Source organism: Clarias gariepinus, chromosome 10 (genome assembly GCF_024256425.1).
Source record: "Clarias gariepinus isolate MV-2021 ecotype Netherlands chromosome 10, CGAR_prim_01v2, whole genome shotgun sequence".
Classification (NCBI taxonomy): Eukaryota; Metazoa; Chordata; class Actinopteri; order Siluriformes; family Clariidae; genus Clarias; species Clarias gariepinus.
In genome coordinates, this window is record NC_071109.1 from 23987804 (window position 1) to 24009116 (window position 21313).

Below are 21313 nucleotides of genomic sequence, written 5' to 3' on the forward strand. Positions count from 1 at the left end.
TCTAGTCGGAAACCGGAAGTTGAGGCGTTAAAAAGAAACCAGCTTGTGAAAATGGCTACAGATAGGCAACTGTCATCTTTTTTTAGCTACCCTCACAAAGGCGTTTGTAAAATGTTTCTACTTTTGTGGTTGCTACATTTTTGTTCGGTGTCTTCGGATATAACTGATGGCACCTCGGAGCACTTAAAGCGTGAACACTCACTCATAAAGCCATATCAAGGTGAGTTAGCTGGCTAGTCTAGAAACTTCTTCAACACCTAACCTTATCAGATTTAATCACCTACTTAAATTAAACTGATAGACAATTTTTGGTTTGAGGATGATGAAAAATAAGTACTTTAAGTACAATATGTTGTTATTGTGTCTTAAACAGAGTTGACGAAGCGTACGACAGATCTCTAACGCTAGCTCAAATTTCAGGAGTTAACTCTTAAGTTTCATCAGCAAGATATCTTCCTAAGAAAGACACTGTAGATCAGTATGGTTGTGTGTAACATACAATCTTACCACGCTAAATATAAGCTCCGTGTTGCTAAATCATTTCTGTAGTTAGAAATCGTAGGATAAGATCATGGAATGTTTTGCATAGTCATTGACCTTTCATGATAATTTGCAAAACAGCAGGAGATTCAGGAGGGTGATTTTCTACAGTGATTTAAAATGGAATAAAATAGGAATAAACTCAACTGTTACAGGAAAGTAATCTACCAGTTTTGTGGAAGAAAACAATTAATCATTGTTTTTGTAAATAAATGCAAAACCTTTGTCAAACATTTTCCAAACTTGATCCTTGATTATGTGGGTGATAGTATTTAGTGTAAAAATCCTCACTGCAAGACTATTTGTCATGTTTTTAAAAAGAATTCCACTATTTGTGTTCTGATTGGTTATACGAATTTGGTCTCTTTGATTGGTCAAATCTTCACTGAGTTTGAAATTAGAGCCAATCCTAGAGCATGGAGGCGGGACTTAAATGTAGTGGTTCTTTAGGACAGTCTAGCTAACATAAATATTATTAGTCTAGCTACTATTAAATATTAATTCATCATAAAATGTCAATCTAAAAACTTGCATGACATTTTAAGTTTGGTGGGTAATGATGAAAATTAATTTGCTAGTGTAAGTACTCCGGATGGGAATCGCCCGTCACCTCCCAATACAATATTATCATGATACCTAGGTGCAGATTTGATATTTACATTTTTAATGATTAATTAAATTCCTTATAACATTGGTTTGCTCACTTTAAAAACCAAGAGCAGCATTTAAACAATACAAACTAACTAAGAGTACAAGAGTTTAGCATTTAACTAAGCAGCACGTATTTCTGTTATCTGCCATAATTATAATTTCTAAACAAACTTGGCAAATAATTCACTCCTGCCGCATAGGACAAAAATGTATATATAATACAGAGTGGATCTTTGTAGGATTATAAAGAAATGTTGAAGTTTTATCTCTTCAAATGCCCCCAAAATCTCAAAACTCAACCTGACAGTGAATGCACGGGTTGAGTGGCTGGAAGCACGAAGGAACATGGGGTCTTCTAATGCACAAAATTCTTGTCTAATTTGCACTTGCTGTGTTGTGAGAATTATTTGCTTAAAGAGTTTGAGAAAAAGGCTGATCAGGGGCTTTTAAGGCTCACGAGTTTTGCTATAAAAATGTGTTTCTCTTGCGCTTCTTGGAAGCTTCTGCGCTTGGTACAGAATTGTTTATATCTAAGGCTGATTGGCTGATCACAGGTCAAAACCAGCCAGTTGTGGTCACTGGCCGATCGATCGGTTCATCTCTGTTATAAATGTAAAAAATATATTTAAATAAAAATAGATTTTGGAGTCAGTTTGGTGAAACTTGAAACGCCACATAAAAGAACCGCAATCTATAATTGAATCCACCCCCGCATCTGTTAATTTTTGTGTAGTATTTAAAACATAAACCAAAAGATCTTGCAAAAGTTTTGTGATATAAAAAAAAAAAATAAATACTATGCATTTTCACCCCATTCTTTTCCTCTGTATTATTGTGTATAGTGAAGCAGAGGATTATTTTCTCACAACATAATATCTTAAAATTTTTTATTCCATTATATCCATTGCAATCCATTTAGGTTTTACACACCAGTGGTGTCTAAAACTGCCCTTCCTAGTCGTCTAACTAGCATTTTTGTTGCAATCCAGTGACCCGTATCGAGTATAGGACTGACACTATGTCTGCCTAGAAAGCCAGTAAATTTGCCACAGGGATTTTATGTATGCTTATTTAAAATAGTTCTGAAGGGGTTTAAAAAGTCTACACTTTAGCGCAACAATCAGTTGTGTCTCATTAAATCATGTGTATGAATATAGAAAACATTTAAATGTTAAAAAGTCCTAGAGAAAATAAAGCATGCAAATGGGCATGACTATCTGGAATGTTTTGAACAAGAAAGTGCGTAAGATGAAAAAAGTACTTTACGAAATGTCCTGCCCAACATGCTTGCAGCCACTGTGTCTACATTGTACATAGTATTTGAATGCTTTTTTTTTTTTTTTTTTTTGCATAACACTTTAACCCAGCCAAAGAAATTCAGCTGAGGACAGTGTAGCTGCAAGATCACACCTTTTTAAAATTATGTGCTTTTCTCAATGTAGGAGTTGGAACAAGTTCTTCGAGTCAGTGGGATTTTTGGGGGAGTACTTTAGTTACAAGCCAGTATGTGCGCCTGACACCTGACGAACGTAGCAGGCAAGGTTCCATCTGGAACACAGTGGTAAGTGACATCACTGTCTGTACCATCTACACCATCAATAATCAGTTTAACAGATAAATTTTATTCATGTAAAAACAATTTATCTTACTAATCCGAATCAGAAATATGTATTTTTAAATATAGTTGCAAGCAATGATGAGTGGGCCCAGGCAAGTGCGCCGTCACAGCATGTTAAGACATCCAAAAAGACCCGTGTGCTGGGGGAAAGTAAAAAGCATCACACTATGATGTCACTTAATATAATTTTACTCAGGACATTATTAGCCAATTTTCGGCGTGATTTTTAGTGTGATGTGTTTTTAAAAAATACAGCACAGTATAACATCACATTGAGCGACATTATTCATATTGAGCTTGTTAAGGGTACCATTATAACATAACACAACTTTTTAATTATATATAACTAACGGAAGGTATTAGCTACTCTTTGCCATACGTTTCAGGCCTTGTCTCGGCTAAACCGTTTGAGATATCAAAAATCCCTTTGCAATTTTGCATCCTCAATTTTGTACTCTCAAAAAGGCCTGTAAAATGAAATAAAAAAAAAACACCTTAGAAAAACAGTATGGCACTCACACCCAATGACATCTGCACTATGAGACATCAACACCATCATAGCGAGGCGATGACGTCATAGTCACTATGATATCATAGTTTTTGGACCAGCGTAATAGAAGAACAAGAGAGCCCTTCACACACTATGACATAATAGGGTTGATGTCATGGTGCATGGGCCCGAAATCCTGTAACCAATTATAATGAATGACGTTTTTTTTATTTTTTAGAAAAGACCCCACCCTCCACCCCACATGATACCTTTTGGGGTCCATAGGACGAATTCGCATGTCAATAAACAGATATAATCGGATAAAATGATTTGAGCATGTAAGCAGTTAAGTTGGAATGTTTAATCAGAATTATTTCATTAATATTAAATAAATATGGTCCATGAAAACATATCTAATGACTAATATCCAAGCCATAATGATTGCCATTACATTCTGTAGATCATGAACTTGTTGAGTTGAGTCTTTTCTGTAACTTGGCTCATCTACTCTGTATTGCATCCTGAAAGTTTACCTTTCCTGTCTAAAGTACTCAAACATTGAAAGTAGCATGAGATTTGTAACTTGTTGAAATCTTTTATCTTTAATCTTCTATTCTATTAAATATTGTTGTTCCAGTTCCCAGATATTTCACTTTAAGTATATTTAATTTGACTCAGGGTGGAGTTTTTCTTACACCAAAGTAAATTGTCAAATCTAATGAAAGTCACTAAGACAGATCAGACCAAAAGTAAACTTACAGAAAACTGAGTGTTACACAGTAATTTGCAGGATGGGGAAAAAGTAACCATCCTTTGTTTCAATTAACTTTAATTATGCCTCCAACATCTGATGTTGTAAATCTTAGTCACTTTTTTTTTTTTTTTTTACTTTACAGCCCTGTTATTTGAAAGACTGGGAGATGCATGTGCAGTTTAAAGTTCATGGATCAGGGAAGAAGAACCTGCATGGGGATGGCATTGCTATCTGGTACACAAAAGAGCGATTACATCCTGGTAGGTGTGTAAACAACTTGGCAGCGAGGTTGTCTTTTTTTTTATTTATTTTTTTTTTTTTATGTGTGGGTTTACTTGTTCAACTGATGTAGTTCCCATCCTTGATCCTGGAGATAATTTTTTTTCCCTTGCTCTACCACACCTACTTCTATTCAGAGAAGGTTGATTATTTACCTAATTAGCTGAAACAGGTGAATTGAAGGGGAAACGATAACACACAAAAACGATTTGTGTGTTAAGCATTAATATATTCTTTATTACAGTACATCTCAGAAAAATTTAAGCACCATGGAAAAAGTTAATTTTCTTTTGTAATGGAATTGAAAAAAATCGAAACTCTCGTCTCTTCCAGATTCATTAGATGCAAAGTAAAATATTTCAAGGTTCTTTTTGTTTTAATTAGAAAAAGTATTTCTTAAGATAAAAAAAATGCTCTACCATACAATAGTTCTGAAAGATTATGTTTATTAATGTTAAGCATGTTGATGATGGTCTTCTGGACGGACTACTGTCAAGTCAGCAGTCTTTCCTGGAATTTACTTGGTTAGGGCTGCTTTAGCATGAATTATTATGAGCGTGGCATGGAATTATAGATAATCAGGTTGTGGCGCTTTACTAAAGCCCAGGTTGCTTTAATAGCAGCTTTCAGCTCATTTGTAATGTTGGGTCGGTTGTTTCTCATCTTTCTTTTGACAATATCCTAAAGATTTGCCTGACTTAAACCTCACAGAAAGTTGGTTAATAAAGGCACAGTGATATAATGGTCAGGAAACTACTTGGCGATAGTTTTGGCCTGTACTAAGTGCTGCTTGAAAAGGAAACTTGCATTTTGATAAAGCTTTTCAGCAGAAAAGCTTTATGGTGGCCGAGTGCATTGACTTTGGACTTGGCAGAGACATGGCACCAAATCATTACCAACTTCTTTGTTTGTCCACTTCTCCTCCTTAAAGACCTCAATTTCCAAATGAAATGCAAAATTTACTTTTATCTGAAAAGAAGGCTTTGAACCACTGAGCAGTGGTCCAGTTCTTTTTCACCTTAGCGCATGTAAAATGTTTCTGATGTTGTCTCTGGTTCAGGAGTGGCTCGATACTAGGAATGCAACAGTTGTAGCCCATTTCCAGAAGATGTCCGTGTGTGGTGGCTCTTGATGCACTGACTCCAGCCTCACTATACTCTTTATGATGCTGCCCTAAGTTTGTAAATCTTGCTTGACAATTTTCTTAAGGTGGTGGTCGTCCCTGTTGCTTTTGCACTTTTTCCTAGCACAATTTTTCCTTCCAGGCAACTGTTCATAAATATGCTTCAGTACAGCATTCTGTGAACAGTCAGCTCTTTCAGTGATGACCACCTTTGGCCTTGTGGAGTGTGTCGATGATGGTCTTCTGGACTACTGTCAAGTCAGCAGTCTTTCCTGGAATTTACACTTTATGAATAGTAATTTACTCAAACTAGAAATTAAATAGTTTGAGCTCATGGATTTTGGATTTTAGATTTTCATGAGCTATAAGACCAAGACCATCAAAATTAAAACAAAAAAAGGCTTATAAAAAAAATACTTTGCTTTGCATGTAATTAATCTAGAATATGACCTGAAGAAAATTACATTTCATTATATTCTAATTTCTTGAGAAATTAGATGTACAGAATTGGATACATAAATGTGTGTATGTATTTGCTTAAGAGTTGTTGCTCCAGTTGATTGTTTGTCATATTTCCACCTTCATATAGGAGCGGTCTTTGGAAACCAGGACCGTTTTGTAGGCCTAGCTGTTTTTGTGGATACTTTCCGCAATGACCTCAACGGCATGGATGTAAGTGTGCTTTACTCACAGGTGATTTTTTCTCAGCAGGCCCTGGCAGCAATGACAACTTCCATGGCTTGGCCGTATTTATAGACACATACCCAAACGATGAGGCTTCCTATGTGAGTTAAGATAACAGTATATATGTGCACATCGCTTGTATTTATTTTTATTTGCTTGGTCGTTGTCGATGAAACAGTATTCATTTGTGAAAATGTTTAATCAATCATACAATTTCATCTTTTGATTGTGTTCTTCTCCCCAATTTGAACAGTGATTAAATTGATAGTTTGGGACAAAAGTTTAATAGTTTTTTGGCGGAAAATATAATTACCTATTATTTGAAATACATAAGCATGAATATTTAGAGTTTGGAGATTTGCGGTTCTTTCTCAGTCAAGGAGTGACTTGAGTTTGTTTTAATTATATAAAAATATTTAATGTTTTTGAAATATGTGCAGTTGCTGTCTGCAGTAAGTTTGTAAGTCTGTAAAACAATGCTGAAGCCTAGCATCATTTGCAGCTTTAGTTAAAGCATCAGTTTAAGCTTTATAACACAGAAAAAAACCACATCACATGCATTGTAATTCCATATGGGGATTTTTTATTTTTTTTTTCCCTCCATTGTCATGGCATGATTATTATTTTTTTGTGTATGTATCAAAAATACGTCTAAACAGGTTTGTACAAATGATACGAATTATTTATTTGGTTAGTCAGATTATTTAAGATTCTTCAAATTTTTTGATATTCGCATCATTTTTACAAATATTTGCAATCCATACATACTGCCAAGTTGTTCAAGTTTAATGCTGTTTATGAATGCTGAACTTTATTTTGTGTATTTTTCATACAAAATATTTAAAATAAGACTGGGTGTTTGCTTTGAACTGACTCCACAATTTTTATGTACAGTATATGCATGTCTTATCTGGAACTGCATTAACAATTCCTGTAAAATATGTGGATGTGATGACCACTTGTCCTGTAATTTTCTAGCGCTCCTTTCCCTACATTTCTGCAATGGTGAGTAACGGCTCGCTGTCATACGATCATGGAAACGATGGCCGCTCTACAGAACTGGGCGGCTGCTCGGCTGAACTCAGAAACAAAAACCACGACACTTATCTTGCTATTCGATACTCCAAAGGCAGACTCACAGTAAGAGTTCCATTATACTCTCCTCAATATATATATATATATATAATTTTTTTTAACCTTATATTCCTTTATATTTGCAGAATTTGGCAGATGCTCTTATTTAGAGCACCTCATACATATATCTTATCATACAGTCATGGCCAAAACTATCGGCACCCTTCTGTCTCCTAATTCTGTCAGAAAATAGAACCCTTCTTTCAGAAAATTGTTGCAGTTGCAAATGTTTTGGTACACACGTTTTTTTTTTTTTTTTTTTTTTTGCATTGAAACCACACAAAAACGGAGAAAAAAAATTAAAAATCCGACACAATTCCACATAGAGCCCAAAAAAAATGCACTGGACAAAATTATTGGCACCCTTAACTTAATATTTGGTAGCACCCCTTTTGGAAAAAATAACAGTCGCATGAAAAAAAGTGAAAATCAGTCGCTTCCTGTAACTATAAATGTGTTTCTTAGACCTCTCTACTGGAATTTTGGACGACTCTTATTTTGCAAACTGCTCCACGTCAAACTGCTGTTTTGAAATCTCTCCACAGGTCATGGTCATCTATGAGATTCAGATCTGGACTCATTGCTGGCCATTTCAGAACTCTCCAGCGCTTTGCTTGTAACCATTTCTGAGGGCTTTTTGAAGTGTGTTTTGGGTCATTGTCCTACTGGAAAACCCATGACTAACCCATGACCTCTGGTGTAAATGCAGCTTACAGACACTGGCCACCACTTTGCGCCCCAAAGGTCTTTGGTAATTATCAGGTTTCATGATACCATTCACACAAGGTGGCAATAATTTTGAGTTTTGTGTGAATTTCATCAAGATTTTTTAATTTTTTAATTTTTAATTTGTTTCCAGTGCAAACAAATACCAAAACATTTGCAATTGGAACAGTTTTGGATGCTAAGGATGCTAATATTTTTGGCCAAGACTGTACATGTGAGCTTGCTCAAGGGCCCAACAGTGGCAACTTTCGAGGTTTGAACTTTGAAACTTCCGGTGCCATAACCACTAAGCTACCCCTACCCCCTTGTTCAACAAAATCTTGAATTCATAAGGTCCTAGTACCGAGCAAAGCATTACACTTGCCCTTTTTTGACATTATTAAGAATTTTGAGTACATATTAACATAAAGATTTGTGAAGTGTTTAGTTATATCCAGTGCAAATTTCATTTGGACATTATCTTGTTTAATAAAAACTATGCTTTTAAGGTGTACTAGTCAATTTTTTGGTTAATCCTTATAACCTGGAACAAATAACCTCTGAACACTGATTAGCCATAAGATTATTATGCACAAGATTGTGTGCATTTCCCTTGTGCCATCTGCTCTGTCACTTTGTGGCATGACTACACAAGAGGTGTGATGTGTCGTCTGGCACCAGGACATTAATGGCAGATACTTTGGCTGCTGTGGGTTGCAGGGTGGGGCCTCTGTGGATCAGACTTGTCTGTCCTGCCCATCCCAGGGTGCGCAATGGATTGTGCTCCACCTGATCAGCCTCAGGTGTGAGTCATGCATTACAGTCCAATGTCTGGCCAGTTCTGTGTCGCGATGGCTGGCTCTCGGCAAGACTGGAAGTGCCGGTGGTTCTCCAGCGTATTCTTCAGGGTTCTGAGGGAATTGTAAAACTTCAGGGAAGCCACAATATTGAGGGGGGTTTTATTGCCTCTATAGTGCAATTTTTGTGTAAAAGATGTTTAAGAGCCCTTATATTGGAAAAAAGATGTACCTTTTATCTAATACACCCTCAAGTTCTCTCGATTTATCTTCATGCTTCTCTATACTTTGTTCTATAGATTATGGTAGATGTGGATGATAAGAACGGTTGGAAAGAGTGTATTGATATCGGAGGCGTCCGACTGCCTACTGGCTACTTTTTTGGAGCGTCTGCAGCCACAGGCGATCTCTCAGGTAATCCTAGTCCCAATAGAGAGCCACTATCTTCTGCCAAAAGTACATTCTGTTTTCCGAATTAGGCCCCTTTTGCTGTTAAAATAACCCCCACTCTGCTTTAAAGGTTTTCCCCTTGACAAATCATGTATATGTCTATGACTGTAAATTATTCCCCATTCTGTTTTGGACTATAGACAACCATGATATTATCTCCATGAAAATGTATCAGTTGATGGTGGAACACACGCCGGAGGAAGATAGTCAAGACTGGACTAAGATTGAGCCCAGTGTCAGTCTGCTCAAGTCTCCTAAAGGTACACTAGAAGTTTAAGAGTAAATACATGTGGAGTATATTTTTCACTGGTCATTTACTGCAAAAAAATGTAGCTTACTTTATGATGGTTGCTTCACTTTGTACTTATAATAATTGATGATGATGACAAAGTTGATGATTACTTACAGGAGTTGGACAATGAAACACTGGCCAAATTAGTGTGATTTAATTACTTATTGGGATTATTTTGCAGCCACAATTTTTTTTTTTTGTAAATAATGGCAGGATATATATTTTTTTCTGACTTTGTAATTGCCCATTACTGGAACCGCTACGATCAAATAATTTTAAAGGTGTTTGTACACATAAAAAGAGCCCATAGAATTAAATAGAGGTAATGTTTTTTTTTTTTTTATATATCACTGTACATGGCTTAATGTTTTGTAAACATTTATTTTAGTATTTTATACTGATTTATACTATTTTATAATCTGTGATATTTTTCCTTTCTTGTGGTAGACAATGTTGATGATCCAACTGGCAATTTCCGGAGTACACCTCTTACTGGGTGGAAGGTCTTCCTACTTCTCTTGTGCGCTCTTCTCGGGATTGTTGTTTGCGCTGTTGTGGGAGCAGTGGTCTTTCAGAAACGACAAGAAAGGAACAGGAGGTTTTACTAGACATGAGTATGAACAGGACATTTTAAAAGAACTCAAAAGAAATTGAATGGGAGAGGTTAATGTGACTTTTTTTTTTTTTTTTAAGCGGTTGGACAAATGCAGCAGCAGTGGTTTCTGTTTATACAATGTACATCAGATCACACTTTTGCAAAACAACATTAGGTTTTAAAAAAAAGGCAAACTGTTCAATCGGTGTGAAAGGCAAGAGACATGACTACACTTTATCTATGCTGTTTATTTGACACACACTGCTCTATGTTCCTAGTTTGATCTTTTTTAAATATGTTTAAATCATTTATGTAATTGTTTTGATTTTAGATTTACAGCAAAACCATTTTAGGTGTGCTTGTTAATTTCAGTCAAGGTGTCTTTTCCTCAGTTACCTACTATTTGAGTTTTGAAGGGGATTATTTTGAACTAAAAGGGTTAAATAGGGTTTGGTGTTAAAATACTGAATTTAGAGTGAAAAACTATGAATTGTATACATCTGTTTTGTCCTAAAAATGTACCACCATGATTTATTATGTGTTGCATTTTGTTACTGCAAACTGCTTTCATAGTCAAAAAACTGAATAGAAATTGGGAAGTTTTTGAGTAAACAAGTAAAGTTGAGTTGTTTATCAATATGTTTTGACTGTTTAGGGTGTGTTGTTGTTGTTTTTTTTTTTTTTTTTTTTGTCTTTTCTTCCTCAGCTCCAACAGTATTGTAATTTTCCTGGTTCTTGCTAATTCTAAGTATTTTGGCTGCAGGAATCTATGAAAGTGTGATCTGATTTGCTTTAGCATAAATGTCTTGATTCAATACATAAGTAAGGACACAGCACAGTTTGGAGAATTAAGAGATAATACACTGAGGCTTAAGTTAACTTGAAATAATGAAAAACTTAATGATGAGAATCCTGTGAATGTAACACAGTACATGTTGCAGACTGGTTAAAATGCACTAATGCGTCATTTAGCTGTTCTGCACCACAAGTCCAGTTTCTATGAAATAGAAAAGGGCAAGCATTGTACAAGGAAATAAAGAAGTTCTTCCATTAGTGGCTGGAATTTTTTCCTATATAATTTTTTTATTTTTTTTTTATATTGTATTTATTATATCTATCTATATCTATATGGCTTAAGCCAGTACATGTCCTGGCCCGTCTGAAGTTTGCTAGAGAGCATTTGGATGATCCAGAAGAGGATTGGTTTAGGGTTAGATGAAATGTGGCTGGGTCTCTTAGCATGACAATCCCAAAAACACTGCCCAAGCAACGAAAGAGTGGCTTCATAAGAAGCATTTCATGGTCCGGGAGTGGCCTAGCCAGTCTCCAGATCTCAACCCCATAGAAAATCTTTGGAGGGAGTTGAAAGTTCATGTTGTCCAGCGACAGCCCCAAAACATCACTGCTCTAGAGATCTGCATGGAGGAATGAACCAAAATACCAACAACGGTGTGTGAAAACATTGTGAAGACTTACAGAAACCGTTTGACCTCTGTCATTGCCAACAAAGGGTATGTAACAAAGTATTGAGATGAAATTTTTGTTATTTACCAGATACTTATTTTCCACCATAATTTGCAAATTAATTATTAAAAAAAAAAAATTCTAGATTTTTTTCTTATTTTTGCCTCTCAAAGTTGAGGTATACCTATGATCCTTTTTAGGTGGGAGATCTTGCACAATTGGTGGCTGACCAAATACTTTTTTGCCCCACTGTGTGTGTATATATGTGTGTTTGTGTGTGTGTGTGTGTGTGTGTGTGTGTACAGTTGTGTTCAAAATAATATCTATCCAACATTAGTAAGCAGATCAATAATTGTTTTTGAGAAAAATTATATTTCTTCATGGTAAATATTTTACTTGTAGGTGTAGTGGAGTAATAGAAAACCAACAGACCCAACAGTCATGACTTACATGCACCTGAAAATAATAACAGTGTGGAGTTTAATTTGAGAGGTTAATTATTCTGTGAAAAACAGGTGTAAAACAAATTCCCCTTATTTATGGATAAATGCAAAGACCCCGCAAAGTCCCATTGTTGAAAAAAGACAAGCTGAAGAGGTTACAGTTCACCAAAGAACACATTAACTGGCCTAAAGAGAAATGGCGCAATATTTTGTGGACTGATAAAAACAAGACGGACAGTTTGGGGGTTGCAGACAGTTTGTCAGGCAACCCCCAAACGCTGAATTCAAGCCACAGTACACTGTGAAGACAGTGAAGCATAGAGGGACAAGCATCATGATATGGGAATGCTTCTTGTACTATGGTGTTTGGCCAATTTATCACATTTCAGGGATCATAGATCAATTTGAGTACATCAGAATACTTAAAGAGGTCACGTTGCCTTATGCCGAAGTGGAAATGCCTTTGAAATGGGTGTTTCAACAAGACCCCGAACACACCAGTAAGCGAGCAGCATCTTGGTTCCAGACCAACAAGATTAACGTTATGGAGTGGCCAGCCCAATCCCCAGACCTTAATCCAATAGAAAACTTGCGGGCTGACATTAGAAAGGCTCTTTCTGAGGCAAAACCAAGATATGGCGATTAATTGTGGCATGTAGTACAATTGTCTTGGGCTGGAATGCCTGTTCAAAGGTGCCAGAAGTTGGTTGACTCCACAGATGTGAAGCAGTTCTCAGACAGCATGGTTATACAACTAAATATTAGTTCAGAGATGCACAAGAAAGGTTAAACTTCAAGAATTTTTGTTTAAACTGTAAATTTATCACTTTGTAAAGATGAATGATGACACTACTATTTTTTTGAACAGACTAATATTTGTTTTTCTTCACTTTCTGTAAACTAATAATACGTTTAGCACATTTTTTGCACATGTTGTGATTCAGAATAGAACGTGCAGGGTGTCCAATGCATTTGTGGGATTTAAATTAAAAGTTATTATATGGATATGGAGCTTCACTCACTTTTTTTCAACACACTGCTATTTTTTGAACACAACTGTATATAAAGAAAGTATTCAGACCCCCTTAAATTTTTTACTTTGTTATATTGCAGCCATTTGCTAAAATCATTTAAGTAAATTCTTTCCTGATTAATGTAATCACAGCACTCCATATTTACAGAATTGTTGACATTTTTCATAGGTTTATGGTAAAGGATTGAGACAGAATCTCAATCAAAAATCCAGAAAAAGCACATGATACAAATGTTATGAATTAAGTTGCATTTCAATGAGGGAAATAAGTATTTGATCTGCTACCAACCAACATTAATTCTGCCTCTCACAGACTGGTTATGTGCTCTTGTGGTACACATATGTGCTATGTGGTATGTGTATAAAAGCCACCTGTCCACAAAATTTCTATCTTCCATTCAAACCTCACCACCATCGGCAAGACCAAAGAGTTGTCAAAGCAAGTCAGGAACAAGATTTTAGACCTGCACAAGGCAGGAATGGGCTACAAGACTTGGTGAGAAGCTACTAGAAGCTTGGTGAGAAGGAGACCACTGAGGGAGCAATTATTTACAAATGGAAGAAATACAAAGTAACCATTAATGGCCCTATATGTAAGATTTCACCTCATGGAGTAAAAATAATTATGAGAAAAATGAGTGACCAGCCCAGGACTACACGGGAGGAGCTTGTGAGTGATCTCAAGGCAGTTGGGAGCACAGATACCAAACAAACCATTGGTAACACAATATGCCTGCATAGATTAAAATCCTTCAGCGCAGCAAGGCTTCCCTCCTCAAGAAGACACATGTACAGACCCGTCTGAGGTTTGCCAATGAACAGAGAAAGATTGGGATAAACTGCTGTGGTCAAATGAGACCAAAATTGAGCTCTTTGTCATCAACTCGACTTGCTGTTTTCGAAGGAAGAAAAATTCTGACTATAACACTAAGAACACCATAGTCCCTACAGTCAAGCACGGAGGTGGAAACATTATGTTTTGGAGCTGTTTCTCTGCTAAAGGTAGAAATTGACTTTGCTGCACTGAGGGGCCAATGGATAAGGCCATGTGTTGTAAAATTTTGGATGAGAACCTCCTGAAGATGGGTTGTGGATGGGTCTTTTAGCATAAAATTACCCCAAAAATACTGCCAAGGCTACTAAGTAGTGACACAAGAATAAGCACATTAAGGTCATGGAGTGGTCAAGCAACAGGCAAGAAACCTTAAACATTTAGAGAAAATCTGTAAAGAATAGTGGATCAAAATGTATCCCAAGATGTGTGCAAATCTGGTAAACAACTACAAGAAACGTCTTCCCACTGTGCTTTCCAGCAAGGGTTTCTCTACCAAGTACTAAGTCATGTTTTGCTTGTGAATCAAATACTTATTTCCCTCATTGAAATGCAACTTAATTCATAACATTAATAGCATGTGCTTTTTCTGGATTTTTGGTTGATATTCTGTCTCAATCCTTTACCATAAACCTATGATAAAAATTATAGACCCTTCATTTCTTTGTAAGTGGGCAAACTTAGAAAATCTGTAGGGGACCACAACTGAGCTTTGCAAAAACACAGTCACATGAGACCAAAACTGAATTATTTGACTACAACTCCAAACGATATGTCAAGCATAAATCCAATACAGCTCATCATACAAATAACACCATTCCTACAGTAAAGCATGAAGGTAGTAATATCCTGTTATGGGGTGTTTCTCTGTAGCACTTGTCAGGATAATGGATGAATCTGCTGCCCTCTGCAAGAAAGTGTGCCATTGAGAAGGTGATTCATCTGATTGAGTTTACAAGTCATTTTACAAATTCAAATTTCATTTGTCATGTACACAACTAGGCACAGCATGACATGGATTAAAATGTTGATTGTAACTTAAAAGTAAGAAAGTAAGAAGAGGCAAATTACACTAGAACAAGAATGTAAAATATAAAATATACAATGTACAGTTACAGTGAAATAAATATTTTAAATAGATAAATATTTATAATAATAATATAATATATTTTCTATTTAAAATAAAAATATATAAAATGTATAAATTACAGGTACATCTTAATAAATTTCATTAAAAAAGTTTATTTCAGTAATTCAATTTAAAAAGTGAAACTCATTATATAGATTCATTACACACAGCTTTATTTCAAGTGTTTATTTTTTTTCATTTTCATGATTATGGCTTACAGCTTATGGATTACAGCTAATTAACAACCCAAATTAGAATATTATCTTTAAATGGTCTCTTAGTCTATTTTATTAGGCTACACAATAATCGGGAAGACTGCTGGCTTGTCAATTGTCCAGAAGACGATTATTGACACCCTGCACATGAAGGGTAAGACACAAAAGGTCTTGATAAATAAGTTGGCAGTTCAGTGCGGAACTGAATTATCCTAAAACTAAAAATGGTCCCCTGATTAATCTTTGATGAAGAAACTAATTTATTCAGTTTAATAAGAAGAATAATAGACTTCTAGATTATAATATTTTTTTTTTAATTGAAGTGTCTCTTGCTACATCTTTTTCACGGTTTATACTGTACATCATTTCGATCCTCTCGTATTTTATCCTTTTTTTGGACTGTAGTTTTTTGTCCTTTATATTTTATTTGTTCTATTAATGTTTTTGTGTGTGTGTGTGTGTGTGTGTGTGTCGTTGTTGTTATTGCTGCTGTTGTTAATCTTAAATGTGTTTACTATGTTCTGTAGTCTTTTTGTATTGTCTCAAAAAAAAAAAAAAAGGTTTTAACCTAGTCATTTTACCTAAAACGTCAGTTTACTGTGGGCCATTCATGTATCAGCAGCGGTAAGACCGGAAGCTGCTGCGATTAGTCAGGATGAGTCTGCCCGCAGCCTGTGATTGGTCGACAGCATGCGAACGTTTACGTGGCAGTGGTGGCTCTGCGCAGACTCAGTGCGCTCTTCCTCGGCCCTGCTAACATGATGGTGGTAAAAATGCAATTGATACTGGGTGTACTTTTATTTCTAAATCTTTGTTGCAGTCTCGTTTCTGCACTGTACTTTCACATCGGCGAGACTGAAAAGAAATGCTTCATAGAAGAAATTCCGGATGAAACCATGATAATCGGTTAGTATGTTAGGTGAAATTTTTCCGGGTCGGGGAACCAACTAGCCGATATCCTCTTAGGTTAGCATGGCGGCTATCGGCACTTCCTCGGTACATAGATGACTTAGCATTTCGGCATTGAACTGCTTACACTATATGTCCACTATTTCAGGATATTCGTTTAAGCTTTGTGGGTTTTTATGTTTTTAATGCAAACATTACCGCGCTAGCCGACTTGCAGTGACTGCCTTTGCTAGGCTAGGCTAGGCTAGGCTAGTTAGCTAGGTGAGAGGACTGTCAGTGTAAGTTTACTGGCTGGTGTGGAGGAAAGTGTAGCAGGTGCTTTACATCCCAGAGTAATAAGGCTCATGTCATTTATAACACTAGGAGTAAACTTGTTAATGAGGCAGCTATAATGGCTTATGCAATAGAGTGATGTATGTAATAGAGCCTCAGTGTTCATCTTCTGTTCTTTATATTAGAGGCAACGCGAAAATATTTATTGTGTGTTGGTTCCACTATATGTCAAGACAAAAAAAAGTTGATTGCCGAAATAGTCGTTTACATATTTATATGATTGAGACAACATCTATTTAAATATTAAATTGTTAATTGGTATACATATTAAAACTAATAGCTGTAGTTTGTAGTAATGATGTTGGATTGCAGTATATTTTTTCTTTGTTGCTACTTCTTCTAACCCAAAAAATACCATGCACTGTTTACAAAATAAATGTATGCTTTTGGTTTCCCTGTAAATATGTCATTATCATTTATTAATAGGCATAAGAATCACCAGTCACCACCCAATACAATATCATGATACTTGGGTGCCGATTTGATTATTATCTCGATTTTATGAATGTTACATGGATATTTTATTGATATTTCACTTTTTTCCATATTTTGTTACAATTTGTTTAGTAGTGTCTTGCATTAAGTATGTTCAATGATTTATTCTTTAACGATAAACGATTTGGTTTATAATTAGTATGGTATTGTTTTTGGATCACACTTGTTTTAATGTAAGCCTGCTGAGTGTAAAACATACTCAAACTTTGATACCCTGTTGCATCTTATTGTTGTGCATATGAGACCTTGACTTTGACAGTTTACATTAAGCGTATTAATTACATTTTACTGATGCTAACCCACTCTCAAATGTAAATACACTATGCAAATAATTGTCCTTAATCCTTATCTTAGACTTGAGGATACAGCCACTAGTGTGTTTTTGTGCTTCTGAGTTGTCTGTTTGTTCTGACTGACCTAGACTGTATATTCTCACTAATGGTTGAGAAATATAAAGCATTGGCATACAGTCATATTGTCTATAGCAAAAAAATAAATTGTTGTGAGAACATGGTCAGGTTGGAGAGTTCTCTTGAAATGTTTAAAAACCTAATTTCTATGGATCAGAATCAATCACTGTTAGAAGGTCTGTTTTTTTTTTTTTTTTTTTTAAGAATAAGAAAACTAAAAAGTGTTTTATGAGGATCAAAGTATGGTTCATTTGCAGCTATTTCAGTATAATAGACCATATACACAATGCTTTTTTCAGTAACATTGTGTTAATTGATTACCACTTCTGCTGTAAAACTACATTCTATAGCTGCCCAGTGTCTTTATGCCATTTTGAACCTGTATTGCTGTCAATAAAAACATGGATCAGAGTATGCATACCAAAAGCCAAATACTTTTAATATTTTCCTCTTCACTAGGAAACTACCGAACACAGCTGTATGACAAGCAGTCAGAATCATACCTGCCTGCCACACCGGGGCTTGGAATGTTTGTGGAAGTTAAAGATCCTGATGAGAAGGTCCGTTGTTATCCAACAAACCAATGGGCAGGCATGCACAATGAATCTCCGTATTTTAGAAGCTTAAACTTAGCTGTGTTTTTTCCCCCATTTAGGTGATCCTGTCTCGTCAGTATGGATCAGAAGGCCGGTTTACCTTCACCTCACACACACCTGGAGAACACCAGATCTGTTTGCATTCCAATTCCTCCAAGTTTTCTCTCTTTGCTGGTGGAATGCTTGTGAGTTAAACCATGGTTCTTATGGTCAAAAATACTAATGGGTCATGTCCACAATTTTAAGACCATGAAGCTTTAAAAAAAAGAGGTTGAGTCACAACTCAAAAGTTTTCTTTACTTTATCTTAATTCCCCAGCTTCACAGCTGAACTGAACATGAATAATTAAATGTTCTGTTTTCTATAATGTGTCACACTTTGCACTCTCTCTGTAGCGCGTTCATCTGGACATCCAAGTGGGCGAGCATGCAAATAACTATGCTGAGATCGCCGCAAAGGATAAACTGACCGAGCTGCAGCTAAGAGTGCGCCAACTGGTGGAGCAGGTTGATCAGATCCAGAAAGAGCAGAACTATCAGAGAGTAAGTGTAGAAAAGGCTGGTTTACATGACTGAATGAGAGACAATATGTGACCTGATACAGGGAGAGAGAGTTTTATAAAAAGGCACACCCTTTCTAAAAACGCACAGAGGTAAATTTTATTGCTGTTCCCTAAGCAAACACCAGTTGGGCAGATTTAGAAGTCTATGAAGGCTATCAAATGGTGCACCAAAGGTTCTTTTACTCACCAGTAATATTTGCTGGTGCGATTGTCCCAAATCTTATGATGTCATTAAAACACTATTAAAGAGCTTTGTTCATTTTTAATAAACAGATAATATGGATGAGTTTCCCTTGAATCATGGAGACTGAGTACAAATAATAATTGCTAAAAAGTATTTTGGTAGAAGTTAGCATATAAATAAATAGAAGCAAGATCACTTTTTAGCCATTACGAATGCCTTTGGCAAACGAAGAACAATTTAAAATCATTCTCATGGCTGGATGAACAAATGAACATTGCCAAAACCTCTAATAGTACATTGCTGAAATCTCCAGTCTGTTCTGTGTCACATATACAACCAAACTCTAGACTTCACATTTCGTTTGTATTTTTTACTACATACTGGTGACACACTGCCGTTAATGCACATATTTGCTATGCATGTTGGTTCATCCCTATGCATATGGATGTACTCACCTCTGTGCAGATGTGACAGGGCAAGACTGTAAAACTCCATAAAGTACCAGTCACATAATACAGTATGCTTTTCTGAATTCATCAGTACCTTTCTAACAGGTAAAGCAATTGTAGCTGTCTTTAAACGTAATGTAGATGATTTAGACGTAGAAATAAACTTTTCAGAATTTCTTAATTTGATTTTAATATGTATGGTCGACAAGATTTGATGATTGCACCTGCAGCTAAATGTCTGTTGTGTTACTACTGGATGTTTTGAAATTTTCTTTGGGGTCAATAAAGTATCTTGTCTATTGATCAATCTATCTTAAATGAAAAGAAAAGGTATTTTTGAAAAGATTGAAATACAGCTACAAAAAGGTGTGGTGTACTATTCTTTTGTCATATTTGTTGTGGTTTGATATTTAAAAGATAATAAGGGCTGAGATCCTGTTGTACCAACATAAATGATCATGTAAGCAGGAGGTTTTTACTTTCATATGGGCACAATACCCATTTCTAGAATATATAACTTGGTCTGCGTGTGCATATACCGTAAAAATGATTGTATAAATGTCCTGTCTTTTTTAGTACCGTGAAGAACGCTTCAGGCAGACCAGCGAGAGCACCAACCAGAGAGTCCTGTGGTGGTCGATTGTCCAGACACTGATCTTGGTGGCTATTGGTTTCTGGCAGATGCGACATCTTAAGAGCTTCTTTGAAGCCAAGAAATTAGTGTAAATCGTATGTATGTGTGTCAGTGTTTTCGATTCAGTATGCAGTATACAGCTGATTGAGAAGTCAAGTCTAGACTGCTGAAATGAACCTAAAATTTCTCCCAGATGTGCATTGAGATTATTTCAACATATTTTTGTTTTCTATGCCACTCGCCTCTCAACTGTGCATCACTTGGTGTCCTTAGGCCAAAACCACATAACATTTATTTTGAGAGGAGTTCTTTTTTTTTTTTTGCCCACTCTGAGTGAAATCAGCCATTACAAAACAATTCACAATATGACCTAATTTTTATTTGTAATTTTTTTTTTTTTTGAGTATGGTATTAGGACTTTTGTTTAAAGTCGTCCTACACTGAAGATGCACGCATTTATCTTAGACATGCATTCAACACTCAGATTCGGTTGCTTTGTGTACAACTGTCTTTGTTGGCTAGGGATTAGTGACTTATGTTCATTTTGGTTATTTCAGTGTGAATAATACTTTTATTTAACATTCATTTGTTCCATTAGTTTGAGCTATTTTTCAGCCTAAATGTCAAGCCGTGTGGGTTTAGAAGGTTGTTTACAGCTCTTGTAGCTTTTCTGCACGCAACAGCACAGACACCAGACGAGACCAGATCTTTTTTTTTTTTTTTTTTTCCACCATTTGCATTACATAATGTGTTGAGGGAAAACCTACATGTTTGTTGTTTGATACTGTTTGGGCTTTGAACTTAAATTTCTGATTCTTTTGAGGGGGAGACAGAATTATAACATTCTATTAACTGTAATAACTGTTTTCTAGAACAATATTTGGCTAATTGGAGGATCAAGTCACTCATTTGGTTTGTTTAGAATTCAATGTCTTATCCCTTTATTTTAATCATCTTGTCAATTTATTTTCCTGTGTGCCCAGATACTCAGTTGTTGCTGAATTCAATACAAATGTCCCCTACTTTAATGAAGAGCTGCAATATTAACCCTGCAAAAGAATGCAGGCTTCCCTTGTGCTATCTAAGGCTGAATTTTTGTTTCAGTTCAGTTTTATTACTTGAAGTTTCTTTTTCCCATATAAATTATTTCTCAACTTAATTAATTTTATCAGGTCTCCCCCACCTTGGAATCATACAGGATGTGACCATGTACTTTTTTTAATTTGGGGTTCTTGATAGAAATTTGTGTACACAGATATTGTTGGCTGAGGGTATAAGCTTTTTAAATTACAAGAGGGGAAGACTGTGTCGTGATGTTTTCATGATTGCACTCAAATAAAGCTTTCATCTCCCTCCAGTTCACTAGTAATATGTTTTACAATATACAACTGTAAAAAAAAAAAAAAATGATTACAATTGTTTACTGCTAGAATACACTATATATTTTAGACTTACGGTATGCCTATTAGGCTCTATACTGGTCATGTGTTAAAGCAGAAACTTAGCATCAGAA

General features: G+C 35.8%; 2 protein-coding genes across 4 annotated transcripts; both read left to right on the forward strand.

Moving 5' to 3' along the window:
• Window positions 1-18: 18 nt before the first annotated feature.
• lman2 (lectin, mannose-binding 2) lies at window positions 19-11165 on the forward strand. Of its 3 annotated transcripts, none has more exons than XM_053506455.1 (8): window positions 19-220; window positions 2634-2752; window positions 4196-4313; window positions 6045-6127; window positions 7118-7279; window positions 9075-9189; window positions 9366-9485; window positions 9965-11165. In XM_053506455.1, the coding sequence occupies exons 1-8, from the start codon at window positions 52-54 to the stop codon at window positions 10123-10125; spliced, it is 1047 nt and encodes a 348-aa protein (XP_053362430.1). In that variant the 5' UTR covers window positions 19-51; the 3' UTR covers window positions 10126-11165. The 3 variants fall into 3 exon arrangements, with proteins under 3 accessions (XP_053362430.1, XP_053362431.1, XP_053362432.1); XM_053506456.1 differs by lacking the exon at window positions 6045-6127 and adding an exon at window positions 6164-6240; XM_053506457.1 differs by lacking the exon at window positions 6045-6127 and adding an exon at window positions 6167-6240.
• A 4783-nt stretch (window positions 11166-15948) lies between these two features.
• tmed9 (transmembrane p24 trafficking protein 9) lies at window positions 15949-21157 on the forward strand. The gene is made up of 5 exons (XM_053506518.1): window positions 15949-16134; window positions 17835-17935; window positions 18031-18156; window positions 18367-18513; window positions 19743-21157. The coding sequence occupies exons 1-5, from the start codon at window positions 15987-15989 to the stop codon at window positions 19890-19892; spliced, it is 672 nt and encodes a 223-aa protein (XP_053362493.1). The 5' UTR covers window positions 15949-15986; the 3' UTR covers window positions 19893-21157.
• The last annotated feature ends 156 nt before the right edge of the window (window positions 21158-21313 follow it).